This window comes from Phalangium opilio, unplaced genomic scaffold (assembly GCF_054372755.1).
Source record: "Phalangium opilio isolate 3A_F unplaced genomic scaffold, DU_Popi_V2 ptg000329l_1, whole genome shotgun sequence".
In the NCBI taxonomy this organism is placed as follows: Eukaryota; Metazoa; Arthropoda; class Arachnida; order Opiliones; family Phalangiidae; genus Phalangium; species Phalangium opilio.
In genome coordinates, this window is record NW_028324226.1 from 12,936,740 (window position 1) to 12,963,631 (window position 26,892).

The window sequence follows — 26,892 nt, forward strand, 5'->3', positions numbered from 1 at the left end:
TTAACCTTCATCTTTTTAAAACAATAACAAAAAGAAAATATGTTTGCTTTTTTCATATGTATTGGAATTTAAAAGAGGAAAAAAAGTGAAAAAGCCAACGGCACGCAGTGTTCCTAAGTGGTCTCCGTCCCAAGTACTGACTGCGCTCGACGCTGCTTAACTTCGGTGATCGGACGAGAACCGGTGTTTTCAGCGTGATATGGCCGTTGCCGAGAGTGATATCTAATAATTTGAATTTAATTAACCTTCATCTTTATAAAAGAATAACAAAAAGAAGATATGTTTGCTTTTTTTATATCTGACGGAGTTTAAAAGAGGAAACAAAAGTGAAAAAGCCAACAACACGCAGTGTTCCGAAGTACTGACTGCGCTCGACGCTGCTTAACTTCGGTGATCAGACGAGAACCGGTGTTTTCAGCGTGATATGGCCGTTTCCGTGAGTACTAGTTAATAATTCGAATTTAAATTAAGTGAGACAATTTAACCTTCATCTTTTTAAAACAATAACAAAAAGAAAATATGTTTGCTTTTTTCATATCTATTGGAATTTAAAAGAGGAAAAAAAAGTGAAAAAGCCAACCGCACGCAGTGTTCCTAAGTGGTCTCCCTCCCAAGCACTGACTGCGCTCGACGCTGCTTAACTTCGGTGATCAGACGAGAACCGGTGTTTGTAGCGTGATATGTCCGTTGCTGAGAGTGCTAATTAATAATTTGAATTTAATTAACCTTCATCTTTATAAAACAATAACAAAAAGAAGATATGTTTGATTTTTCATATCTGGTGGAATTTAAAAGAGGAAACAAAAGTTAAAAAGCCAACGGCACGCAGTGTTCCCAAGTACTGACTGCGCTCGACGCTGCTTAACTTCGGTGATCGGGCGAGAACCGGTGTTTTCAGCGTGATATGGCCGTTGCCGTGAGTGCTAGTTAATAATTCGAATTTAAATTAAGTGAGACAAATTAACCTTCATATTTTTAAAACAATAACAAAAAGAAAATATGTTTGCTTTTTTCATATCTATTGGAATTTAAAAGAGGAAAAAAAAGTGAAAAAGCCAACCGCACGCAGTGTTCCTAAGTGGTCTCCCTCCCAAGTACTGACTGCGCTCGACGCTGCTTAACTTCAGCGATCGGGCGAGAACCGCTGTTTGTAGCGTGATATGTCCGTTGCTGAGAGTGCTAATTAATAATTTGAATTTAATTAACCTTCATCTTTACAAAACAATAAAAAAAAGAAGATATGTTTGATATTTCATATCTGGTGGAATTTAAAAGAGGAAACAAAATTTAAAAAGCCAACGGCACGCAGTGTTCCCAAGTACTGACTGCGCTCGACGCTGCTTAACTTCGGTGATCGGACGAGAACCGGTGTTTTCAGCGTGATATGGCCGTTGCCGAGAGTGTTACTTAATAATTCGAATTTAAATTAAGTGAGACAATTTAACCTTCATTTTTTTAAAACAATAACAAAAAGAAAATATGTTTGCTTTTTTCATATCTATTGGAATTTAAAAGAGGAAAAAAAGTGAAAAAGCCAACGGCACGCAGTGTTCCTAAGTGGTCTCCGTCCCAAGTACTGACTGCGCTCGACGCTGCTTAACTTCGGTGATCGGACGAGAACCGGTGTTTTCAGCGTGATATGGCCGTTGCCGAGAGTGATATCTAATAATTTGAATTTAATTAACCTTCATCTTTATAAAAGAATAACAAAAAGAAGATATGTTTGCTTTTTTTATATCTGACGGAGTTTAAAAGAGGAAACAAAAGTGAAAAAGCCAACAACACGCAGTGTTCCGAAGTACTGACTGCGCTCGACGCTGCTTAACTTCGGTGATCAGACGAGAACCGGTGTTTTCAGCGTGATATGGCCGTTTCCGTGAGTGCTAGTTAATAATTCGAATTTAAATTAAGTGAGACAAATTAACCTTCATATTTTTAAAACAATAACAAAAAGAAAATATGTTTGCTTTTTTCATATCTATTGGAATTTAAAAGGGGAAAAAAAGTGAAAAAGCCAACCGCACGCAGTGTTCCCAAGTATTGACTGCGCTTGACGCTGCTTAACTTCGGTGATCGGACGAGAACCGGTGTTTTCAGCGTGATATGGCCGTTGCCGAGAGTGATATCTAATAATTTGAATTTAATTAACCTTCATCTTTATAAAACAATAACAAAAAGAAGATGTGTTTGCTTTCTTCATATCTGACGGAGTTTAAAAGAGGAAAAAAAGTGAAAAAGCCAACGGCACGCAGTGTTCCGAAGTACTGACTGCGCTCGAAGCTGCTTAACTTCGGTGATCAGACGAGAACCGGTGTTTTCAGCGTGATATGGCCGTTGCCGTAAGTACTAGTTAATAATTCGAATTTAAATTAAGTGAGACAATTTAACCTTCATCTTTTTAAAACAATAACAAAAAGAAAATATGTTTGCTTTTTTCATATCTATTGGAATTTAAAAGAGGAAAAAAAGTGAAAAAGCCAACCGCACGCAGTGTTCCTAAGTGGTCTCCCTCCCAAGTACTGACTGCGCTCGACGCTGCTTAACTTCAGCGATCGGGCGAGAACCGCGGTTTGTAGCGTGATATGTCCGTTGCTGAGAGTGCTAATTAGTAATTTGAATTTAATTAACCTTCATCTTTATAAAAAAATAACAAAAAGAAGATATGTTTGATTTTTCATATCTGGTGGAATTTAAAAGAGGAAACAAAAGTTAAAAAGCCACCGGCACGCAGTGTTCCCAAGTACTGACTGCGCTCGACGCTGCTTAACTTCGGTGATCGGGCGAGAACCGGTGTTTTCAGCGTGATATGGCCGTTGCCGTGAGTGCTAGTTAATAATTCGAATTTAAATTAAGTGAGACAAATTAACCTTCATATTTTTAAAACAATAACAAAAAGAAAATATGTTTGCTTTTTTCATATCTATTGGAATTTAAAAGAGGAAAAAAAAGTGAAAAAGCCAACCGCACGCAGTGTTCCTAAGTGGTCTCCCTCCCAAGTACTGACTGCGCTCGACGCTGCTTAACTTCAGCGATCGGGCGAGAACCGCTGTTTGTAGCGTGATATGTCCGTTGCTGAGAGTGCTAATTAATAATTTGAATTTAATTAACCTTCATCTTTATAAAAAAATAACAAAAAGAAGATATGTTTGATTTTTCATATCTGGTGGAATTTAAAAGAGGAAACAAAAGTTAAAAAGCCACCGGCACGCAGTGTTCCCAAGTACTGACTGCGCTCGACGCTGCTTAACTTCGGTGATCGGGCGAGAACCGGTGTTTTCAGCGTGATATGGCCGTTGCCGTGAGTGCTAGTTAATAATTCGAATTTAAATTAAGTGAGACAAATTAACCTTCATATTTTTAAAACAATAACAAAAAGAAAATATGTTTGCTTTTTTCATATCTATTGGAATTTAAAAGAGGAAAAAAAAGTGAAAAAGCCAACCGCACGCAGTGTTCCTAAGTGGTCTCCCTCCCAAGTACTGACTGCGCTCGACGCTGCTTAACTTCAGCGATCGGGCGAGAACCGCTGTTTGTAGCGTGATATGTCCGTTGCTGAGAGTGCTAATTAATAATTTGAATTTAATTAACCTTCATCTTTACAAAACAATAAAAAAAAGAAGACATGTTTGATATTTCATATCTGGTGGAATTTAAAAGAGGAAACAAAATTTAAAAAGCCAACGGCACGCAGTGTTCCCAAGTACTGACTGCGCTCGACGCTGCTTAACTTCGGTGATCGGACGAGAACCGGTGTTTTCAGCGTGATATGGCCGTTGCCGAGAGTGCTACTTAATAATTCGAATTTAAATTAAGTGAGACAATTTAACCTTAATTTTTTTAAAACAATAACAAAAAGAAAATATGTTTGCTTTTTTCATATCTATTGGAATTTAAAAGAGGAAAAAAAGTGAAAAAGCCAACGGCACGCAGTGTTCCTAAGTGGTCTCCGTCCCAAGTACTGACTGCGCTCGACGCTGATTAACTTCGGTGATCGGACGAGAACCGGTGTTTTCAGCGTGATATGGCCGTTGCCGTGAGTGCTAGTTAATAATTCGAATTTAAATTAAGTGAGACAAATTAACCTTCATCTTTTTAAAACAATAACAAAAAGAAAATATGTTTGCTTTTTTCATATCTATTGGAATTTAAAAGAGGAAAAAAAAGTGAAAAAGCCAACCGCACGCAGTGTTCCTAAGTGGTCTCCCTCCCAAGTACTGACTGCGCTCGACGCTGCTTAACTTCAGCGATCGGGCGAGAACCGCGGTTTGTAGCGTGATATGTCCGTTGCTGAGAGTGCTAATTAATAATTTGAATTTAATTAACCTTCATCTTTATAAAACAATAACAAAAAGAAGATATGTTTGATTTTTCATATCTGGTGGAATTTAAAAGAGGAAACAAAAGTTAAAAAGCCAACGGCACGCAGTGTTCCCAAGTACTGACTGCGCTCGACGCTGCTTAACTTCGGTGATCGGGCGAGAACCGGGGTTTTCAGCGTGATATGGCCGTTGCCGTGAGTGCTAGTTAATAATTCGAATTTAAATTAAGTGAGACAAATTAACCTTCATATTTTTAAAACAATAACAAAAAGAAAATATGTTTGCTTTTTTCATATCTATTGGAATTTAAAAGAGGAAAAAAAAGTGAATAAGCCAACCGCACGCAGTGTTCCTAAGTGGTCTCCGTCCCAAGTACTGACTGCGCTCGACGCTGCTTAACTTCGGTGATCGGACGAGAACCGCTGTTTGTAGCGTGATATGTCCGTTGCTGAGAGTGCTAATTAATAATTTGAATTTAATTAACCTTCATCTTTACAAAACAATAAAAAAAAGAAGATATGTTTGATATTTCATATCTGGTGGAATTTAAAAGAGGAAACAAAATTTAAAAAGCCAACGGCACGCAGTGTTCCCAAGTACTGACTGCGCTCGACGCTGCTTAACTTCGGTGATCGGACGAGAACCGGTGTTTTCAGCGTGATATGGCCGTTGCCGAGAGTGCTACTTAATAATTCGAATTTAAATTAAGTGAGACAATTTAACCTTCATTTTTTTAAAACAATAACAAAAAGAAAATATGTTTGCTTTTTTCATATCTATTGGAATTTAAAAGAGGAAAAAAAGTGAAAAAGCCAACGGCACGCAGTGTTCCTAAGTGGTCTCCGTCCCAAGTACTGACTGCGCTCGACGCTGCTTAACTTCGGTGATCGGACGAGAACCGGTGTTTTCAGCGTGATATGGCCGTTGCCGAGAGTGATATCTAATAATTTGAATTTAATTAACCTTCATCTTTATAAAAGAATAACAAAAAGAAGATATGTTTGCTTTTTTTATATCTGACGGAGTTTAAAAGAGGAAACAAAAGTGAAAAAGCCAACAACACGCAGTGTTCCGAAGTACTGACTGCGCTCGACGCTGCTTAACTTCGGTGATCAGACGAGAACCGGTGTTTTCAGCGTGATATGGCCGTTTCCGTGAGTGCTAGTTAATAATTCGAATTTAAATTAAGTGAGACAAATTAACCTTCATATTTTTAAAACAATAACAAAAAGAAAATATGTTTGCTTTTTTCATATCTATTGGAATTTAAAAGGGGAAAAAAAGTGAAAAAGCCAACCGCACGCAGTGTTCCCAAGTACTGACTGCGCTTGACGCTGCTTAACTTCGGTGATCGGACGAGAACCGGTGTTTTCAGCGTGATATGGCCGTTGCCGAGAGTGATATCTAATAATTTGAATTTAATTAACCTTCATCTTTATAAAACAATAACAAAAAGAAGATGTGTTTGCTTTCTTCATATCTGACGGAGTTTAAAAGAGGAAAAAAAGTGAAAAAGCCAACGGCACGCAGTGTTCCGAAGTACTGACTGCGCTCGAAGCTGCTTAACTTCGGTGATCAGACGAGAACCGGTGTTTTCAGCGTGATATGGCCGTTGCCGTAAGTACTAGTTAATAATTCGAATTTAAATTAAGTGAGACAATTTAACCTTCATCTTTTTAAAACAATAACAAAAAGAAAATATGTTTGCTTTTTTCATATCTATTGGAATTTAAAAGAGGAAAAAAAAGTGAAAAAGCCAACCGCACGCAGTGTTCCTAAGTGGTCTCCCTCCCAAGTACTGACTGCGCTCGACGCTGCTTAACTTCAGCGATCGGGCGAGAACCGCGGTTAGAGAGTATGCAGCCAGTATGGCATACAAGATGGCGGCCACTGTTAAGTCGGAGGAGCCGTGTTTTTTCGCTCTCTCGTCTTTTTTTGGTGGGGAGATTATTTAAAGATATTTTTTTCATAAAATAAGAAATTATTTCACAGTAATGGTAAATTTTATTCTGAGTGTAATAAAGCTAATAACAATTAATATTAATTAAACATATTAATTAAAATACAAAAATTATATACACACAAATCAATTTTTTTTTTAAATTCAATTGGTTTGATAACCATATGGTGTGGTAGTATAATCGGGGAAAACTCTGACTTTGTCGACGACTACTTGATATATTTTTGTTTGATCTATTGTAATGAGGGTATGATTGGGCAGGCGACGTATTTGGGGGCCAATGGGTACTTGGATAGAATTCATTTCAGGTTTCCCCTGGTTGTTTACGCCTAATAATTTTTTCATAATGTCAAAGTTTACATGATTCTCGGTTGATGAATTTAAGTAGAATCCCTTAACTTTAATTATATTGGTAATTTTTTCTGTTGCGGGATCGTAAATGTTCATGGAATAGTTTTTAGCCCCAGCACTTCCGAATTCACAAATATATGCGTCTTTACCGTAGGATTCTAGTTCATTTTTTAATTCGCCAAGATAATCACCCGTGGGGAGTATAGGGACGCCATCTGGTGAGAGGTAAATCAGGCTATCGGTATCCATATAAAAACAGAGGTCACCTACCACCTCGAGATGTTTTAAAAGATGAAGGCGTGCCATAGTTGTGGTATAACAGGCTATGACGACATTAGTGTGTTTATGAGCTATCTCATTCTCGACAATGTCTTCTGATTTAACTAAGATGGTGTTGTCATTTAAAGTCATGAGACTTTTTACTTCTTTATCGGGGTTGAGGATCAATTCGTATAGAGTCTTGGCTTCTTTTATGATGTCTGTTGAGGCGTGTCTAGTTTTCTGTCCAAATTTCCCCCAAAAAGAGTTAAGCATAAGCTTACTGAGGCATCTCAACCCTTCGTTCTTTTCGATTTTATCTATATCTAGATCTATCCCCTCAACTTCTTTGTAGTTCCTGACATAGTTTTCTTTGTCCTCCTGGGTGATACAATCGGCAGGGAAACCGCTAGCCAGAGTTTTGTACTCTAAAAAGGCGTTTACGTAGTCTTTAAAAATACCGCCTTGTTTAGTCTCTGTGTTGTATTGCGTTATTTTGTAGGACCAGGCTTCGTACATGCGCGTGATTTTGTATCCTCGCTCTACGGCGTATCTCAACTCGTCGGTAACCCAGGTACCCCGCAGCTCTCTCTGATCAGGTGTGTGTGAACAGTCACCTTGAAATTGAGTTTTACAACAGGTGTAACATAGGGGAAAGGTGAGCTTACCATTTATCCGAGCTGGTAAAACCGGATGTATGAGATTTTGAGCCGGAAGTATGTCACATTTGAGAAGGCCATCAAAAGAAAATATGTCGGGGAAATTATCTAAAATAATTTGAGGATGTCCAATAGGAATTTTACCCGTTTTGTTCACGAACGGATATAAACTGGTGAAATCAACGTAGTGCATTTTTTCTGTACCAGCTGTTTTATGGTACAGTTTGTTAGCGCTACAACGGCCTCCAAAGAAAGCATCACGTGGGTTCAATCTTTTGGCTGTTTTAATACGAATGTCGTTGCGTTTTAAAAAATCATTTATTTCGGTGTTATTTGTTTTGTCCTGTAGCCACTCGCATTCCCATTTGACATTCACTTTGTAGTGGAGGGCTTCTAGTTTACAAATTTTTTTCTCGGTTTTTGTGTACCTCGTATTTAATGTTTGAGTGGGGTCGCCATGTAAAATCATGTTTCTGTTTATAGGGAAGTGAACTTTACAGCCATGATAGTAGCATCCCATGAATTCGAACACTTCTTTGTTTGTGGGGCAATAACCATCTACCTTTAGGGTTTGGATTTTAACCTCCCTACCTCTAAAAGAGGATTGAATAAGAATGTTTCTCTCGTGAGACGTCCATTCTAGCCATTCAATAGCGCCGAAAGATTGATTTTCGCCAAGTCTGTAGTAGTTTGATGGGATGATGCTAATGGTGTTGGATTTGAGATAATTTTTACGATAGACATAGGAACAAACGCCTGGGAGGGTAACTGATCCGCAATTAAATGGGTCTACGCTAGTAACTTTAAGTAGGAGCGACCGAAAGGTTAAACACCCCAAAAATAAGAGTAGAGTGTCGTTCTCGCAATAATGATAAAGCTCCTTTAAAAAATTAAAGCCTTTACCCTTACTGACTTCTGAAGTGTGCCATTTTAAGAAAGTGTCCAAGTTTTTCCTGGTGAAATACTGACACCCGTAAGCTTCTGTCGGTGGTAGAGTGTCCTCCAATACGTAGTTAGTCTCTTCCTGTCTGTCAATAATGAACTCGTGGTCCACTACGTTGAAAAGGAAATGAGGAAAATACCCTTTAGCGGCATTAGGGAGACCGAAAGTAGCGGGAAATTTGGATAAAGCGACTGGGATGAAATTATATGAATCAAGGAATAATATATTTGATAGTTTCATTTCTAAAATCCGAGTTCCGTTAATTTTCAATGATTCGGGTACAAATTTCTCGTCACGATTAATTATTTCTCTAATTAATAGTTGGTTGTCATAGTTACTACCAAAATGAGACACCACGATGACTTTCTTCACGTCGAATAAGCTAATCAAGTAATCTAGGAACCAACCAATAGGTTTGCCACCTGTGAAGCGTTGTTTGCGAGGCCCAAATTGATTACATTTAATACAATTAAAATCGAGGGACGTTTCGTCAATGCAGTCTCCGCAAACAGAGATGCTCACGCATAAGATGGCTTGATGCTCGTACGCTCCCAACTTTTCTGGGCATCTTTTCGTTTGTATACATTCAATGTCGAAGAAAACATACATTAGTTCGGGTAAATTATTGCGTGGTTTTTTAGCAGGGTTAACATTGATTGTTTTGTCTTTGATCACTTGAATGTAGCATAAATGATCACTGGGTTGATGCTTCCCACATATAGGACAGAAAATCTCCCCACAGCTATGTCTAGTAGTACGTTTTCCGAAATCAATTATTTTAAAGCAGCTTTTGCAATGGTAAAGCCGCTCGCAAAGGGCTTTTTTGTTACCAACAGGAACCAAATGGCTGTTATAACAATCGTCACCCCAGAATTTTCGTAGGCAGGAGCCGCATGTTTTTTCACGTCCATGACAAACAGTCGGACGCATACATTTAAAGCAAAAATCATTACATTTATGAGATTGAACACGCCAGTAAGGTGTGAGGCACTTCTCGCAAAAGTGTTCGTGACTAAACAATGGTTTTAAATTTGTTATGACGTTATAGTGATTATTCTCATTAAGTAGAAAGAGGCGTGGTCTGGTATCTGTAGGGTCATTTTCGCCTAAAATTAGAATTGGAACTCTGTTTTCGAATTTATAGACGAATATAGAATAGGAGGATAAATAAATTTTAAATTTCTGGAATGAATCGGGGGTACCGCATTCGGATACAGAGACTCCGGCCTTTCGACAAAGATCTAAAGAGGCTGTTTTTTGAGTTGTGAATCGGGGCCCGGTTTCTGATATGTTCTTGTAACGGTTTTTTAACTCGGTGTTGTTTTTATTGTTCATGTGGACACGATGAGCGACAGCAACACAAAGGCTACGCGCTAAACAGAGATTATCAGTGTTAGGTATTCGTCGAATCCCCCTTCGATCCTTTGAAAAAATACTGAAGGGCTTGAGTTGTCTACGATTAGACCGTCCATACCCTTCTGGTATTCTGACTATACTAAATATCATTTTTATAGGTCCTTGAAAAAAATGTTCGATCTCATCATCATAAAGTAACTCGGCTAGTTGATCAAAGAGAATAGAAGGGTCTACTTGATCGAGTCTTTTAAAGGATAATTCAAGTTCCGAACGACAGTTTATACCCAGACTTCGTAAAGTTATTTGCACGTAATCTGTTGCTCTATATTCTCTTAATACGTGTTCCGTAATAGAACATATACTATCCACAGGATCATCAGTTATATTTAGAGTTATTTCCCTCCCATACATATTAAAATGTTCAAAAAATCTCTCGCTCTGCTCTAGAATTTCGCAAGAGGGTACATCTTCTATAGGTGAAGGGGGACACCCCCCTCCCCATTGATCATAAACATTCGCCTCCGCCTCCTCCGAATCTACGATGGAGCTCTTTTCGCTGGGGGCGTAATCGGAAAAGTTCAGAGACATATATTCAAAAGGGTCGTTCTCCGTCTCGTCTTGTTGACACGCGTTATCTAGAATCTCCCCCATCTCCCTGCCTGTTTGAGAATTATCGAAACTGGGTCTTAAAGATTCATGGTTATCCCGTTCCATTTCTTGCTTCCGTCTTTTCACGCGGTCTAAGTAAGAAATTTTTAAAGGGGTAGGAATTAAATTATATAAATGTTCCAATTCGTCATGTGTTTGACAGGTTTCAGGTGTACGAGGAACGTTCTTCATATAGTCTATTAGATCGAGGAACGTTTGAATAATATTTAAGCCGCCATTTATGATAAAACCGGGTAATGTTGAAGGTATATTAGAAGGATCTAAGTGTAAATAAGAGCATAGAAAATAATAAAACTTGTTAATTTCGACTATGTTCCAAGGCTTATTTACGGCCATTTCGTCAAGTGTCCAGCGAAGTGCTTCAGCGTCCATGTTGAGGTTTTGACGATTGATGTTCGACTGTGAAGTACTGTTATTTTCTCACGTTCTTTATACTAGATTCCTACCCCCCCCTTCTCTTCCTCCTCTCAAGGGGGGTCAAGGACAGTTGATTTTTCGAAATTATTGACTAACAATACAAGGTACTAGCAAAGGCCATCGCAGCTGATTTCCGACATGTTTAAACACGTCTAACATTGTTTGACAGTGAACAATAGGTGATATAAGATAGACGTACGATGGCTTGACAGGGTGTCAAATAGTCGTATAACAAAACAACGAATTTGCAATAGATTTTATAATTCAACAAAAGGAATAATTATAACAAAAGAGTTGGTACGACATTCCACTAGGTGGGGACTTCTTCAACAATGACATTGAGAAAATGTTAGGAAAGAATTTCTTCAATCAATCAAATTGTGACAGTTCTATTTAAGGAATGTTGAGAATAGTAGATAAATAGGTCAAGTTTACTATTGTGTAATTTATTTACTCCTCAACTGTCAGGTACACAAAGCTTGTCAGGAATTCGTCGGATCTTGGAGATTTAAAAACTGCTCATTGTGCTATTTATCTTATTGGTCTTGAGAGTGCTGGAATTCCTTAATCTCTGGTTTGAAAAACGCACCTAAAAATACGCTTATAATCGAAGAAGGGGAGAGGGTTCTTCAACAATGACCTTAGGTCTTTGAAGATGTTAGGAAAATATTTCGTCAATCAAATATTGACAGGTCAGGAATGTGGGTCATAATAGATAAATAGGTCAAGTTTACTATTGTGTTATTTACTTACTCGTCAGCTGTTATGGAGGCAAGTACACAAAGGTTGTCAAGAATTCGTCGGATCTTGGAGGTTAACCCTCAAAAACTACTTATTGTATTCTTTATATTACTGATTTTGGGAATGTTAGAATTCCTTAATATTTGGTTTCAGAACTTTGACATAAAAATACGCCTACAATCTAACAACGGAACAGTCAAGGACAATAGATATTTCGCGATAGCTACTTAGGAAATTTAGTATAAAAACCGTGGAACACGACAGAGGAGAGTATCATTATTCGAGAAGACCTTAAACGTGCAACATGGAAAATCAAGAAGCTGTTAAGAGGAAGATTGGCGTAACTAACGAACGAAAAATCAACGGTAGATTCCACATTTCTAGAGAGTTGTTCCTGACAACGGGGTTCGTGAACGGCACCCTCGATCCCGAGATTCGCTTATGTAAGAAGCAGTCGGTAAAAAGTTTCGCCATTTCAACAAGTACCTGGGAGAAGTTGATCCCGCGTTTACCCGTATTAGCAGGCTGGACGGCGGGCCACGAAACCAATAACTTTGAAATCGTTTTGATCGATAACGCAAATGAAAAAACAACTGTCGTGGCGTATCATAATACGTGTCACATTAAAGATCTACTAAATGAGGACTCCATTGTTTTGGACAGTATGGAAACAGCGGCATTGAACCGAGTTTCGAACGCCGTTAAGGAGCATCTTATTAAGTTAAGTAACCATGAAATTGTATTCACGCACATGGCTGATATTATTATAGAATTTTATAATGATATTTATGATAATTTATACGGCGAACACGATCGCATACCGTGTTTAGATGGGCAGCCCGAAAAATTCGATGCAGTGGTGGGTTACTTCACCAATTTCGTAACATCGTACCAAGTGGTAATGAAATTTAATAATGTACTGGAAGAAGAAAATCTTGAAAGTAAATTTTATAACTATAATGTATTCTCGGTAATTTCGGGTCAAATAACATTTTTAAAAGAGAGAATGCACATGTTAACGCATTTTTAAATTTATGTCTGTTTGATAATTTGTTTTTTTTCATTGATGTTTCAAAAATAAATTGAATTTAAAACTGAAAAACTGTTCCATTTTATATAACTAATACAACACAGAAATGATATAAATTTCTAGTTTTTAAATTTTAAGCCTAAGAAATATAAAAGTAGATATAACTAAAGTGTAGGAAAAACTTGTCGATTTTTTGATAGGAACTTATTTTAAATAAAACGAAGTAAATAAGGCAAAAACAATTTATTTTATTTAAAATATTTACAACAATTTTTTTTTTTTTTTTTTACTTCCCCATGTTGCGGAAAGGTCCATCGCTCCGTGTTGGCTGTGGTGGTGGTGGTTCATGGTTCAGAGAGAATGATAACTTTGAGGTCTCAACCTCTTCATTTTATACTTTTTACTAGGGTCAAGGCGTGTTCGAGAGCAAACAAATGACTTCGAGGTATTTAGTACGTACAAGGGTAGAAAATTTTCGCGGGCAAAATTATACGAAACCTTGCCATTGGACTAAAAATGTATTTCAGGCGACTTTTTTTTGGGGGGACATTTAGAGAAACCCCTTCAGCGTTTCTTCGATTGACCGTACAAGGGTCTTTAGTTTAACCGTATTTACCATCTCAAATAGTGACAGTCCATGTTAAAAGCTTCGCCCCTATAGTGAAAGGCAGCATGATGGCCCTACTTTTCAAAATTATTTCTACGCGTTCACGATGGCCTACCCGCGCCGCGCTTCCCCCCTCCCCCCGCGTGTCGTTTGGGCCCCCCTACCCCCCCCCCGCGTTTGGGGTTCGCGACCCGGGGTTTGCGCGCGTTCACGCATTAATTGAATACGTTTAAGTACGAATGATAGTTACAAATAAGTTTCATTCGAGTGTTAGCTATGATACCGTTCACTACACCTGGAAATTTGATTATTTTCGGTCCTTCGGGATCAGGTAAGACAGTTTTATGCAAACGAATAATTGAAAATAAGGACAAAATGTTTGAACCTAAAGTCGATTTAGTTGTTTGGCATTATAGTATATATCAGCCTTGCTACGATAAATTGAAAGAAATGGGCGTAATAATGCGTCAAGGTTTACCCGACGTTACTATATACGATGGCTCTAAAACAATACTAATCGTATTAGACGATCTCATGTTAGAAAATAAAAATAATATTTTATCAGAAATATTTACTAAGCAATCTCACCATAGGAAATTATTCGTCATCACCCTTTTACAAAACATATTTGAAAAAAACTTGAGAACAGCCTCTTTAAACGCGCATTACATGATTCTTATGAAAACTGTGAGAGATCTTATGCAATTAGTGGCTCTCTCTAAACAATTGGCTCCCAACAACTCTAAATTTATTGTAGAATGTTATCTGGATGCGACAGAAAAACCTTACGGGTATTTACTTTGCGATTTAACCCAGAAATGTCATTCCGATTTAAGGTTTAGAACAAATATTTTACCGGGAGAACAAATAGTCATCTATACTCCCAAGAAGAAAACGATATAATTAAACGACATTACTAAAATTTAATCATTCTTTACGATGTCACCACCGAGAAAGGTCAAGAAAACATCGGGTATTAAAAAGAAAAGTTTAGCCGCTAAAAACATCAATTTAATAGCCGCTTTGGGGCAATTAAAAAACCTCAAAGATTAGCTATTCTTAAAAACTCTAATCGAGAAATTATTGATTCAATCAGCGAGTGTTGTCACAACGCCTTACAAGGAGCTGTCAATCTGAAACCCGACGTATATAATAAATTGTGTAAGCACAAGAAACATATTCGTAAAATTGCTTGCAAAAATACTCATTGGAAAGCCAAAAGAACCATATTATCTAAACAAACAGGAAGTGGTTTCTTTAGTGTCCTTTTTCCAATAATTTCGAGTCTTTTAGGCGGTTTATTCTCAAAATGAATAAAACACTAGTTTACGCTAATAAAATGACATTAGTACCCTTGGAGCAACAACAACCTGAACAAAGTCATAGTCCATCAAATCAATTAATAACATCAAATAATGAGATTTCAAAAAACAATACAGTGTTATCGGAGTTGGATAAGGAGATGAGCACGATTATCTCAAATCAATCTTTAGATGAAAGAACCAAATGGGTTTTTTATGAAGAGGCGATGAAGCGCTACCTGAACATCTCCAAGCCCCGCCCATCGAATAAACAAGACAGCTGGATTAATATGTTTCCCCTGAAATATAGAGGAGCGGCGAAGAAAATATTCGACCACTTAGCAAGTAACGCTCCTAGTATACGTTGGGATGACTCGGGGGTTCTCTTCGTGAACGGCCTTAAGATCCCAGATTCAGATATAGTTCAGCTAGTTTATTTTACTATACAACCTACCTTCTTCAATAAGTACGGAGTAGCCCCTTCACTCGTAGGTACTCCACCGACGGGGTGGACAGAATTTCAACCCTTTGTGCTAAACTTTCTAGCGCCAAAAAGCAAATCAACGTCTCCATTAGCACCGCCCCCCTCAACCAAGGCATCGCCCAGTTCTGTACCGCTGAAGAATCGACTTCGACCCCGAACGTATATAAAAGCGAAGAAGAGATTAACATTTGACAATAAAACGAGCCCTTTAATTTCGAAGAAACAACCTTTTAAAGCCAAGAATACATTATGGGAGGTTTATCGAAGCTCCAAAAAGTAGAAACTTTAAAGAATACTTATCTCAACACCAAACACCGGTCAGGGTTCACTGGTTTAAACCCATTGTACAAGGCTGTCAAATCTCAAGGTATTTCGAGAAACGAAGTCAAAGCCTTTCTAGAAACCACTGACGTTTACACACTGCATAAAACAGCTATACATAAATTCAAAAGGCGTAAAATCCCCGTCTTTAACATCTCGGATAGAGTCGAAGTAGATCTGGCTGATCTGGGTTCAATCGCTAAATACAATGACGACTACAGATACCTGATGGTGGGCGTCGACTGCTTCTCCCGAAAAGCTTTTGTAGTACCCATGAAAAGAAAACACGCGACCGAGGCTACGAAAGCTCTCGAGGTTATCATCGAACAAAGCAAACCTAAAGCCATCTGGTCTGATTTAGGTAAAGAATTTATTAATTCACAGACGCAAAAACTTCTTAAGAAAAATAAAATCAAATATGGCTCTATGACGTCAGAAAAATTCCACTGTCCATTTGTAGAACGTTTAATTAAAACTTTGAAACATCGAATATTCAAAATGTTGACTCATTTCAATTCTCATAGATATATAGATCATTTGACAGACATAGTTAAAGGCTACAATGCCTCTTATCATTCCGTAATAAAAATGACACCCGACAATGTTTCGCCCTCTAACGTTCTGGAAGTGTACAAAAACATTTACAAACCGGAAATGAGTACTAAGCCTACTAAAAAAGACGTCAAATTTCGTGTCGGAGATTACGTAAGAATAAGCAAACTTAAACCAGCATTTTCTAAAGGTTATGAGTCCAATTTTTCAACGGAAGTATTTATCATTGCCTCTATTGTGAACTTCAGAAAACCCGTATTATATCGTTTGAAAGATTTGGACAGCAAGCATATAACCGGGTTGTTTTACTCTGATCAGCTCATTCGAACAGTGGAACCCAAACTGTTTAAGATAGACACTATACTCAAGAAACGTAAACGTAAAGGGAAATTAGAATATTTTGTATCGTTTATCGGTCTACCTAAATCGCAGAACTCGTGGGTAACAGCCGACAATGTCGAGAAAATCTGAATTCTATTTAACTCTACCCAGCGACGCTAGTATGGATGTCTACCCTAATAACACTATGGGTAGTTACATCACTAAACTACCCGATCCTATTAATTTACAAGGACAATGGGAAATTTCTTTAGTAGAAGTAATATATACAAGCAGTTTCTACAATGTTATATACAAAACGAGTAAGAGGAAGGCGAGCAAGAGAAAAACACTTGAAGATTTAGTCGAAGAAAGTAGCTCTAATAAATTTAAAAACCCCAAGGAATGCGACGTAACCGACCTTGTTGAACGAAAAGATGGGAAACTGACGAGCTACGAAAGCTACCATCTACATAATATACCGGCCGGCCATTACAAATCACTTAACCACATTGTGGAAACTATCAATACTTCCAAAGTATGCGAAAAAACCGCTTCTTTATTTCATATTAACGAGACGACGGGGCATGTAAAACTAAAAACCGATGCCACTGAAGATACGGAAATTATCTTCAAAACACACGAATCATTAGCTGCAATTTTGGGGTATAGAAACCCTCTCAATATACAAGGGTTGAGCGATAGACCAGCCAGGTTAAACTACCACGTACCATCTCAATTATATATTTATTGCGATCTGGTTGAAGGACAAATTGTCGGTAACACCCACGCCCCCCTCTTACGTATTATACCCATCGAAGACAAGAAACACGGGGATACCGTGTGTCTTACGTTTGTCTCACCCCATTACGTCCCTCTGTCAAAACATTATATTAGCGAGGTTGGCATCCATATAAAGGACCACATGGGTGAACCGGCTTTATTTCAGTTTGGACTGTTGCACTGTAAAGTTCATTTAAGATGCGCAAGTCCAACGCGTTAGATAACAAAAGATGTGTTTACACGGATTATTATACCCAACAAGCGCAGTCAGGTGGTGGTCTGAGTTTTTACGTCGGGAAACAAGGACAACACGGTTATAGCCAAAACGGGGAAGGTATTGGTTCGTTCTTGAAATCTTTCGGAAGATACGTATCCCCTTTCTTAATTAAAGGGGCAAAGTTCCTTGGTAAACAGTTTCTGGGCACCTCTTCAAATATCATAAGCGACGTCGCCTCTGGAAAGGATCTGAAAACTTCGGCTAAAAGAAGGTTTACCGAAACTTTGGATGATGTGCAACAACAATACGGTAGAGGGGTTGCAAAGAAAAGACTAGCTAAAAAGAAAAAAATACCAAAGAGAAAGAAATCTATAAAACAAAACAACACAAACAAATTTAAATCAGATAAACGTAAACTTTCATTCAAAACGGTTCGCGATATTTTCTCTCCCTAAAAATGACTGAAGCTTGCAGCACGGGTTTCGATATTTTCGCTCCCCCTCCTCTTCAAACAGCCATCGAAAATTCCAAATGGGTTCCTTATCAACCTTTGACATCTTTGAAAGGGGACCAACCTATTGAATTTGAAGTAACATCCAGTGGTAGCGAATACGTGGACACAGCCTTAACAATGCTGTACACCAGAACTAAAATTGTAAATGAAGATGGAACTGCTTTAACAGCCACTGACGAAGTTGGACCCGTAAATAATTTTCAGCATAGTCAATTTGAGCGTGTCGATTTGGAGTTGGGCGATTGCGCAACAACACCCGCTGCTAGTAACTACGCGTACACTGCATTGCTTTCGGCCCTGACATCCTACGGTCCGGCAGCTAAAGAATCCCATTTGGGTGCCTCCTTGTTTTACAAGGATACAGGCGGAAGCATGGATTCGCTTACAGCAAATATGGGTTTTGTTAAACGCCAGAAACTTGCAGCATTATCCGAGGAAATTGAAATGTATTCCAGCCTTTACGTAGATATGTTTAATATCCCCCGATACCTGATAAACGGCGTTTCTATGAAATTAAAATTACATAGAAGCAAAGCTAGTTTTTGTCTTATGGGTAAACTTAACGCGTCAGGCAATGGTTATAAACCCGTAATCGTTGAAGCCGTATTATACGTCTTAAAGCTTCAATTAGCTCCTAAAATTCTATTTGCTCACGAACAAGCTTTAAGCATTAAAGCAGCCCAATATAGTTACACTAGAACGGAAACTAAAATATTCACAATTGCGCCAAATATCTTAAACACATCAATCGGAAACATCTACCTAGGTACCCAGCCTTCGCGGGTTACAATCGCTATTGTAAAACACACCTCATACAATGGAACCTTGGATAGTAACCCCTTTGACTTTGGACATTGGAATGTCAATCATCTAGCAGCATTCATCAATTCTGAACAATACCCCTCCAAAGCCTTAAAACCACACTACAGTAAAAAGCAATTTGTCCGAAGCTATTACACTTTATTTTCGGGGTCAAACAGTCACTACAACGACAAGGGGAACAATATCTCTATGGATGACTTTGCCTCGGGCTACGCCATATACTGTTTAGACCTGACACCTGACGGTAGCGCGAGTCATTCCGATCATTGGAGTCCTACGAAGCAGGGACAGTTAAGATTAGAATTGGGATTTGAAAAACCCACGCCCACTACACTGAGCTGCATCGTACTATCCGAATTCCAGGCTTTGTTACAAATAGATAAAAATAGAAACGTGTCAATCGTTTGTTAAGAGATAAAATGAATGCCGAACAGATAACACGATTTCTAAGATTCACGCCACATTTCATGGGGGTTTATCCGAGTGATTTATTACCCGAAAAAATTGACAAGTTTCCTTCGTCCCTTATAATAAATTTAGACAATCACTATAATGACGGATCTCACTGGGTCAGTGTTTACTTTGATGGCAACCGACGTGGTTATTATTTTGACTCACTGGCTTTAGGGAACTTTCTCCCTTCGATTAAAGAATTTGTTAAAAGAAATTCTAGAAAATGGTCGTTTAACAAAAGAAGACTTCAAAACTTGTCAGGTTCGACATGCGGACTGTACTGTATTGCCTATACAATACAAAGAACAAAAAGAAAGAGCCACGAATCATTCATGAAGCGTTTTGGACGAGATGGTTTGAAAAATGACATCATTGTTACAAACATGTTGAAACGCGTCCGTAAAGAATAACTTATAAAAAAATACTCTTTGTAATTTCTTTTGTATCTTTAAAAAAAATAAATGTGTCACCTTTTTAATATTGTTTTCTTTTATTTCATATATTAAGGAATGTGGGGGGGGGGGGTAGGAATGCTTGGAATGTAAGAGGGGGAGGTAAAAAAAGGGGGGGGGGAAATGTTTGGCAGATGTATAAGTTGGATATTCCCATAATCATTTTCATTCCTCATCATGAACTCGGAGCTGCAGAGATATCGTACTTTTTACTCCTGGCCTCAAGACGGAAACTATATAAAAACTTTAAGCAGAGCGGGGTTTTATTCCTTACATACCGACGATCTAGTACAGTGCTTCGAGTGCGACGGTATTTTATTAGCATGGAAACCCGATGATAATCCTTACGAAGAACATTTAAAACATTTCCCCAAATGCAACTTTATTAGAGGTGGGCTAACAAAAAATATACCCTTCAGTTTTGATGAAACAGAAACATACACCAAAAATATAAATAACGAAATCAAGACCGAGGAAAAAACACCAGAAAAACCCATGGAAAACACTGAAGAACTTTATCATACCTTTAAAGTTAAAACTAAAGATCTCGAAAGACTAGTCCTAGAACTCTACGCTAGAAAACAACTTAACGCTTTGTATATCAAAGAACGACTTGATGCCTTGCGTAAGATTTAAAAATAATATTAAAATTTATCTTCTTCCTTACGAAGATAGACGAAATTAATTTTAGAATTAATCAAATACATTTTAATATGAAAATTGAAAATGTATCTTTAATATTAAAACCTATACTTTTAAAGAAAATAAATAACTTTGCATTTTATATTATGGTCTTCATTTATAAAAAAATATCCCCACCAAAAAAAAGACGAGAGAGGGAAAAAACACGACTCCTCCGACTTAACCGTGGCCGCCATCTTGTATGCCATACTGGCTGCATACTCTCTGCGGTTTGTAGCGTGATATGTCCGTTGCTGAGAGTGCTAATTAATAATTTGAATTTAATTAACCTTCATCTTTATAAAACAATAACAAAAAGAAGATATGTTTGATTTTTCATATCTGGTGGAATTTAAAAGAGGAAACAAAAGTTAAAAAGCCACCGGCACGCAGTGTTCCCAAGTACTGACTGCGCTCGACGCTGCTTAACTTCGGTGATCGGGCGAGAACCGGTGTTTTCAGCGTGATATGGCCGTTGCCGTGAGTGCTAGTTAATAATTCGAATTTAAATTAAGTGAGACAAATTAACCTTCATATTTTTAAAACAATAACAAAAAGAAAATATGTTTGCTTTTTTCATATCTATTGGAATTTAAAAGAGGTCAAAAAAGTGAAAAAGCCAACCGCACGCAGTGTTCCTAAGTGGTCTCCCTCCCAAGTACTGACTGCGCTCGACGCTGCTTAACTTCAGCGATCGGGCGAGAACCGCTGTTTGTAGCGTGATATGTCCGTTGCTGAGAGTGCTAATTAATAATTTGAATTTAATTAACCTTCATCTTTACAAAACAATAAAAAAAGAAGACATGTTTGATATTTCATATCTGGTGGAATTTAAAAGAGGAAACAAAATTTAAAAAGCCAACGGCACGCAGTGTTCCCAAGTACTGACTGCGCTCGACGCTGCTTAACTTCGGTGATCGGACGAGAACCGGTGTTTTCAGCGTGATATGACCGTTGCCGAGAGTGCTACTTAATAATTCGAATTTAAATTAAGTGAGACAATTTAACCTTCATTTTTTTAAAACAATAACAAAAAGAAAATATGTTTGCTTTTTTCATATCTATTGGAATTTAAAAGAGGAAAAAAAGTGAAAAAGCCAACGGCACGCAGTGTTCCTAAGTGGTCTCCGTCCCAAGTACTGACTGCGCTCGACGCTGCTTAACTTCGGTGATCGGACGAGAACCGGTGTTTTAAGCGTGATATGGCCGTTGCCGTGAGTGCTAGTTAATAATTCGAATTTAAATTAAGTGAGACAAATTAACCTTCATCTTTTTAAAACAATAACAAAAAGAAAATATGTTTGCTTTTTTCATATCTATTGGAATTTAAAAGAGGAAAAAAAAGTGAAAAAGCCAACCGCACGCAGTGTTCCTAAGTGGTCTCCCTCCCAAGTACTGACTGCGCTCGACGCTGCTTAACTTCAGCGATCGGGCGAGAACCGCGGTTTGTAGCGTGATATGTACGTTGCTGAGAGTGCTAATTAATAATTTGAATTTAATTAACCTTCATCTTTATAAAACAATAACAAAAAGAAGATATGTTTGATTTTTCATATCTGGTGGAATTTAAAAGAGGAAACAAAAGTTAAAAAGCCACCGGCACGCAGTGTTCCCAAGTACTGACTGCGCTCGACGCTGCTTAACTTCGGTGATCGGGCGAGAACCGGTGTTTTCAGCGTGATATGGCCGTTGCCGTGAGTGCTAGTTAATAATTCGAATTTAAATTAAGTGAGACAAATTAACCTTCATATTTTTAAAACAATAACAAAAAGAAAATATGTTTGCTTTTTTCATATCTATTGGAATTTAAAAGAGGAAAAAAAAGTGAAAAAGCCAACCGCACGCAGTGTTCCTAAGTGGTCTCCCTCCCAAGTACTGACTGCGCTCGACGCTGCTTAACTTCAGCGATCGGGCGAGAACCGCTGTTTGTAGCGTGATATGTCCGTTGCTGAGAGTGCTAATTAATAATTTGAATTTAATTAACCTTCATCTTTACAAAACAATAAAAAAAAGAAGACATGTTTGATATTTCATATCTGGTGGAATTTAAAAGAGGAAACAAAATTTAAAAAGCCAACGGCACGCAGTGTTCCCAAGTACTGACTGCGCTCGACGCTGCTTAACTTCGGTGATCGGACGAGAACCGGTGTTTTCAGCGTGATATGGCCGTTGCCGAGAGTGCTACTTAATAATTCGAATTTAAATTAAGTGAGACAATTTAACCTTAATTTTTTTAAAACAATAACAAAAAGAAAATATGTTTGCTTTTTTCATATCTATTGGAATTTAAAAGAGGAAAAAAAGTGAAAAAGCCAACGGCACGCAGTGTTCCTAAGTGGTCTCCGTCCCAAGTACTGACTGCGCTCGACGCTGATTAACTTCGGTGATCGGACGAGAACCGGTGTTTTCAGCGTGATATGGCCGTTGCCGTGAGTGCTAGTTAATAATTCGAATTTAAATTAAGTGAGACAAATTAACCTTCATCTTTTTAAAACAATAACAAAAAGAAAATATGTTTGCTTTTTTCATATCTATTGGAATTTAAAAGAGGAAAAAAAAGTGAAAAAGCCAACCGCACGCAGTGTTCCTAAGTGGTCTCCCTCCCAAGTACTGACTGCGCTCGACGCTGCTTAACTTCAGCGATCGGGCGAGAACCGCGGTTTGTAGCGTGATATGTCCGTTGCTGAGAGTGCTAATTAATAATTTGAATTTAATTAACCTTCATCTTTATAAAACTATAACAAAAAGAAGATATGTTTGATTTTTCATATCTGGTGGAATTTAAAAGAGGAAACAAAAGTTAAAAAGCCAACGGCACGCAGTGTTCCCAAGTACTGACTGCGCTCGACGCTGCTTAACTTCGGTGATCGGGCGAGAACCGGGGTTTTCAGCGTGATATGGCCGTTGCCGTGAGTGCTAGTTAATAATTCGAATTTAAATTAAGTGAGACAAATTAACCTTCATATTTTTAAAACAATAACAAAAAGAAAATATGTTTGCTTTTTTCATATCTATTGGAATTTAAAAGAGGAAAAAAAAGTGAATAAGCCAACCGCACGCAGTGTTCCTAAGTGGTCTCCGTCCCAAGTACTGACTGCGCTCGACGCTGCTTAACTTCGGTGATCGGACGAGAACCGCTGTTTGTAGCGTGATATGTCCGTTGCTGAGAGTGCTAATTAATAATTTGAATTTAATTAACCTTCATCTTTACAAAACAATAAAAAAAAGAAGATATGTTTGATATTTCATATCTGGTGGAATTTAAAAGAGGAAACAAAATTTAAAAAGCCAACGGCACGCAGTGTTCCCAAGTACTGACTGCGCTCGACGCTGCTTAACTTCGGTGATCGGACGAGAACCGGTGTTTTCAGCGTGATATGGCCGTTGCCGAGAGTGCTACTTAATAATTCGAATTTAAATTAAGTGAGACAATTTAACCTTCATTTTTTTAAAACAATAACAAAAAGAAAATATGTTTGCTTTTTTCATATCTATTGGAATTTAAAAGAGGAAAAAAAGTGAAAAAGCCAACGGCACGCAGTGTTCCTAAGTGGTCTCCGTCCCAAGTACTGACTGCGCTCGACGCTGCTTAACTTCGGTGATCGGACGAGAACCGGTGTTTTCAGCGTGATATGGCCGTTGCCGAGAGTGATATCTAATAATTTGAATTTAATTAACCTTCATCTTTATAAAAGAATAACAAAAAGAAGATATGTTTGCTTTTTTTATATCTGACGGAGTTTAAAAGAGGAAACAAAAGTGAAAAAGCCAACAACACGCAGTGTTCCGAAGTACTGACTGCGCTCGACGCTGCTTAACTTCGGTGATCAGACGAGAACCGGTGTTTTCAGCGTGATATGGCCGTTTCCGTGAGTGCTAGTTAATAATTCGAATTTAAATTAAGTGAGACAAATTAACCTTCATATTTTTAAAACAATAACAAAAAGAAAATATGTTTGCTTTTTTCATATCTATTGGAATTTAAAAGGGGAAAAAAAGTGAAAAAGCCAACCGCACGCAGTGTTCCCAAGTACTGACTGCGCTTGACGCTGCTTAACTTCGGTGATCGGACGAGAACCGGTGTTTTCAGCGTGATATGGCCGTTGCCGAGAGTGATATCTAATAATTTGAATTTAATTAACCTTCATCTTTATAAAACAATAACAAAAAGAAGATGTGTTTGCTTTCTTCATATCTGACGGAGTTTAAAAGAGGAAAAAAAGTGAAAAAGCCAACGGCACGCAGTGTTCCGAAGTACTGACTGCGCTCGAAGCTGCTTAACTTCGGTGATCAGACGAGAACCGGTGTTTTCAGCGTGATATGGCCGTTGCCGTAAGTACTAGTTAATAATTCGAATTTAAATTAAGTGAGACAATTTAACCTTCATCTTTTTAAAACAATAACAAAAAGAAAATATGTTTGCTTTTTTCATATCTATTGGAATTTAAAAGAGGAAAAAAAAGTGAAAAAGCCAACCGCACGCAGTGTTCCTAAGTGGTCTCCCTCCCAAGTACTGACTGCGCTCGACGCTGCTTAACTTCAGCGATCGGGCGAGAACCGCGGTTTGTAGCGTGATATGTCCGTTGCTGAGAGTGCTAATTAATAATTTGAATTTAATTAACCTTCATCTTTATAAAACAATAACAAAAAGAAGATATGTTTGATTTTTCATATCTGGTGGAATTTAAAAGAGGAAACAAAAGTTAAAAAGCCACCGGCACGCAGTGTTCCCAAGTACTGACTGCGCTCGACGCTGCTTAACTTCGGTGATCGGGCGAGAACCGGTGTTTTCAGCGTGATATGGCCGTTGACGTGAGTGCTAGTTAATAATTCGAATTTAAATTAAGTGAGACAAATTAACCTTCATATTTTTAAAACAATAACAAAAAGAAAATATGTTTGCTTTTTTCATATCTATTGGAATTTAAAAGAGGAAAAAAAAGTGAAAAAGCCAACCGCACGCAGTGTTCCTAAGTGGTCTCCCTCCCAAGTACTGACTGCGCTCGACGCTGCTTAACTTCAGCGATCGGGCGAGAACCGCTGTTTGTAGCGTGATATGTCCGTTGCTGAGAGTGCTAATTAATAATTTGAATTTAATTAACCTTCATCTTTACAAAACAATAAAAAAAAGAAAACATGTTTGATATTTCATATCTGGTGGAATTTAAAAGAGGAAACAAAATTTAAAAAGCCAACGGCACGCAGTGTTCCCAAGTACTGACTGCGCTCGACGCTGCTTAACTTCGGTGATCGGACGAGAACCGGTGTTTTCAGCGTGATATGGCCGTTGCCGAGAGTGATATCTAATAATTTGAATTTAATTAACCTTCATCTTTATAAAAGAATAACAAAAAGAAGATATGTTTGCTTTTTTTATATCTGACGGAGTTTAAAAGAGGAAACAAAAGTGAAAAAGCCAACAACACGCAGTGTTCCGAAGTACTGACTGCGCTCGACGCTGCTTAACTTCGGTGATCAGACGAGAACCGGTGTTTTCAGCGTGATATGGCCGTTTCCGTGAGTGCTAGTTAATAATTCGAATTTAAATTAAGTGAGACGAATTAACCTTCATATTTTTAAAACAATAACAAAAAGAAAATATGTTTGCTTTTTTCATATCTATTGGAATTTAAAAGGGGAAAAAAAGTGAAAAAGCCAACCGCACGCAGTGTTCCCAAGTACTGACTGCGCTCGACGCTGCTTAACTTCGGTGATCGGACGAGAACCGGGTTTTCAGCGTGATATGGCCGTTGCCGAGAGTGATATCTAATAATTTGAATTTAATTAACCTTCATCTGTATAAAACAATAACAAAAAGAAGATATGTTTGCTTTTTTCATATCTGACGGAGTTTAAAAGAGGAAAAAAAGTGAAAAAGCCAACGGCACGCAGTGTTCCGAAGTACTGACTGCGCTCGAAGCTGCTTAACTTCGGTGATCAGACGAGAACCGGTGTTTTCAGCGTGATATGGCCGTTGCCGTGAGTGTTAGTTAATAATTCGAATTTAAATTAAGTGAGACAATTTAACCTTCATCTTTTTAAAACAATAACAAAAAGAAAATATGTTTGCTTTTTTCATATCTATTGGAATTTAAAAGAGGAAAAAAAAGTGAAAAAGCCAACGGCACGCAGTGTTCCTAAGTGGTCTCCGTCCCAAGTACTGACTGCGCTCGACGCTGCTTAACTTCAGTTATCGGAAGGGAACCGGCGTTTGTAGCGTGATATGTCCGTTGCTGAGAGTGCTATTTAATAATTTGAATTTAATTAACCTTCATCTTTATAAAACAATTCTGAGAGAGCGGTCGCTCTCTTAGATAAGACTTCATACTGCTCTTAATGTAAAGGAGGGTTTTTTGTTTGTTTGTAGTTTTTTTTGTATTGTATTAACTGTTTTGAAATAATTCCACAGAACTACAATTTGGGCCCTTAATATGTGGTTAAAATTTCAAAGAGATCCATTAATTAGTTTATTTTACAAAAAATAAAGTTGCTAAGGGTGGTTTTCATTTCCATAAAATTAATCACACCTTTTGATGAAAAACTGGAATTTTTCCCATAGAAATAACATGGGAAATTTTTCGAAAAAAAAAATTGTGTCTTGTGACTTAGAAAAACTATACGTTGGTTAGTTTTGGGAACGGTCTTAAATTAAACTTTAAACTATATTCTAGGATCATTTTTCTT

The 26,892-nt window shown here is 37.9% G+C and overlaps 1 protein-coding gene and 34 pseudogenes across 1 annotated transcript; 1 reads left to right on the forward strand and 34 right to left on the reverse strand.

Annotated features, from left to right (window-relative positions):
- Positions 1–92: 92 nt before the first annotated feature.
- Positions 93–211, reverse strand: LOC149611042 (5S ribosomal RNA; annotated as a pseudogene).
- Positions 212–333: 122 nt separating this feature from the next.
- Positions 334–436, reverse strand: LOC149611043 (5S ribosomal RNA; annotated as a pseudogene).
- A 137-nt stretch (positions 437–573) lies between these two features.
- LOC149611044 (5S ribosomal RNA) lies at positions 574–692 on the reverse strand (annotated as a pseudogene).
- Positions 693–813: 121 nt separating this feature from the next.
- LOC149611045 (5S ribosomal RNA) lies at positions 814–916 on the reverse strand (annotated as a pseudogene).
- A 377-nt stretch (positions 917–1,293) lies between these two features.
- Positions 1,294–1,396, reverse strand: LOC149611046 (5S ribosomal RNA; annotated as a pseudogene).
- A 136-nt stretch (positions 1,397–1,532) lies between these two features.
- LOC149611047 (5S ribosomal RNA) lies at positions 1,533–1,651 on the reverse strand (annotated as a pseudogene).
- A 122-nt stretch (positions 1,652–1,773) lies between these two features.
- On the reverse strand, positions 1,774–1,876 carry LOC149611048 (5S ribosomal RNA; annotated as a pseudogene).
- A 360-nt stretch (positions 1,877–2,236) lies between these two features.
- LOC149611049 (5S ribosomal RNA) lies at positions 2,237–2,339 on the reverse strand (annotated as a pseudogene).
- Positions 2,340–2,715: 376 nt separating this feature from the next.
- On the reverse strand, positions 2,716–2,818 carry LOC149611050 (5S ribosomal RNA; annotated as a pseudogene).
- Positions 2,819–3,195: 377 nt separating this feature from the next.
- LOC149611051 (5S ribosomal RNA) lies at positions 3,196–3,298 on the reverse strand (annotated as a pseudogene).
- A 377-nt stretch (positions 3,299–3,675) lies between these two features.
- LOC149611052 (5S ribosomal RNA) lies at positions 3,676–3,778 on the reverse strand (annotated as a pseudogene).
- A 136-nt stretch (positions 3,779–3,914) lies between these two features.
- LOC149611053 (5S ribosomal RNA) lies at positions 3,915–4,033 on the reverse strand (annotated as a pseudogene).
- Positions 4,034–4,410: 377 nt separating this feature from the next.
- LOC149611054 (5S ribosomal RNA) lies at positions 4,411–4,513 on the reverse strand (annotated as a pseudogene).
- Positions 4,514–4,890: 377 nt separating this feature from the next.
- On the reverse strand, positions 4,891–4,993 carry LOC149611055 (5S ribosomal RNA; annotated as a pseudogene).
- A 136-nt stretch (positions 4,994–5,129) lies between these two features.
- Positions 5,130–5,248, reverse strand: LOC149611056 (5S ribosomal RNA; annotated as a pseudogene).
- Positions 5,249–5,370: 122 nt separating this feature from the next.
- Positions 5,371–5,473, reverse strand: LOC149611057 (5S ribosomal RNA; annotated as a pseudogene).
- Positions 5,474–5,609: 136 nt separating this feature from the next.
- On the reverse strand, positions 5,610–5,712 carry LOC149611058 (5S ribosomal RNA; annotated as a pseudogene).
- A 121-nt stretch (positions 5,713–5,833) lies between these two features.
- Positions 5,834–5,936, reverse strand: LOC149611059 (5S ribosomal RNA; annotated as a pseudogene).
- Positions 5,937–10,653: 4,717 nt separating this feature from the next.
- Positions 10,654–12,766, forward strand: LOC149611060 (uncharacterized). The gene is made up of 2 exons (XM_089859066.1): positions 10,654–10,760; positions 10,836–12,766. The coding sequence occupies exon 2, from the start codon at positions 11,978–11,980 to the stop codon at positions 12,701–12,703; it is 726 nt and encodes a 241-aa protein (XP_089715192.1). The 5' UTR covers positions 10,654–10,760; positions 10,836–11,977; the 3' UTR covers positions 12,704–12,766.
- Positions 12,767–20,585: 7,819 nt separating this feature from the next.
- On the reverse strand, positions 20,586–20,688 carry LOC149611061 (5S ribosomal RNA; annotated as a pseudogene).
- A 376-nt stretch (positions 20,689–21,064) lies between these two features.
- LOC149611062 (5S ribosomal RNA) lies at positions 21,065–21,167 on the reverse strand (annotated as a pseudogene).
- A 136-nt stretch (positions 21,168–21,303) lies between these two features.
- Positions 21,304–21,422, reverse strand: LOC149611063 (5S ribosomal RNA; annotated as a pseudogene).
- Positions 21,423–21,799: 377 nt separating this feature from the next.
- LOC149611064 (5S ribosomal RNA) lies at positions 21,800–21,902 on the reverse strand (annotated as a pseudogene).
- Positions 21,903–22,279: 377 nt separating this feature from the next.
- Positions 22,280–22,382, reverse strand: LOC149611065 (5S ribosomal RNA; annotated as a pseudogene).
- A 136-nt stretch (positions 22,383–22,518) lies between these two features.
- Positions 22,519–22,637, reverse strand: LOC149611066 (5S ribosomal RNA; annotated as a pseudogene).
- Positions 22,638–23,014: 377 nt separating this feature from the next.
- Positions 23,015–23,117, reverse strand: LOC149611067 (5S ribosomal RNA; annotated as a pseudogene).
- Positions 23,118–23,494: 377 nt separating this feature from the next.
- Positions 23,495–23,597, reverse strand: LOC149611068 (5S ribosomal RNA; annotated as a pseudogene).
- Positions 23,598–23,733: 136 nt separating this feature from the next.
- Positions 23,734–23,852, reverse strand: LOC149611069 (5S ribosomal RNA; annotated as a pseudogene).
- Positions 23,853–23,974: 122 nt separating this feature from the next.
- Positions 23,975–24,077, reverse strand: LOC149611070 (5S ribosomal RNA; annotated as a pseudogene).
- Positions 24,078–24,213: 136 nt separating this feature from the next.
- LOC149611071 (5S ribosomal RNA) lies at positions 24,214–24,316 on the reverse strand (annotated as a pseudogene).
- Positions 24,317–24,437: 121 nt separating this feature from the next.
- LOC149611072 (5S ribosomal RNA) lies at positions 24,438–24,540 on the reverse strand (annotated as a pseudogene).
- A 377-nt stretch (positions 24,541–24,917) lies between these two features.
- Positions 24,918–25,020, reverse strand: LOC149611073 (5S ribosomal RNA; annotated as a pseudogene).
- A 377-nt stretch (positions 25,021–25,397) lies between these two features.
- Positions 25,398–25,500, reverse strand: LOC149611074 (5S ribosomal RNA; annotated as a pseudogene).
- Positions 25,501–25,622: 122 nt separating this feature from the next.
- Positions 25,623–25,725, reverse strand: LOC149611075 (5S ribosomal RNA; annotated as a pseudogene).
- A 359-nt stretch (positions 25,726–26,084) lies between these two features.
- On the reverse strand, positions 26,085–26,187 carry LOC149611076 (5S ribosomal RNA; annotated as a pseudogene).
- Between the last annotated feature and the right edge of the window lie 705 nt (positions 26,188–26,892).

Coding starts and splice junctions, on each gene's coding strand:
- LOC149611060 (XM_089859066.1), top strand. CDS start 11,978: ATGGAAAATCAAGAAGCTGTTAAGAGGAAGATTGGCGTAACTAACGAA.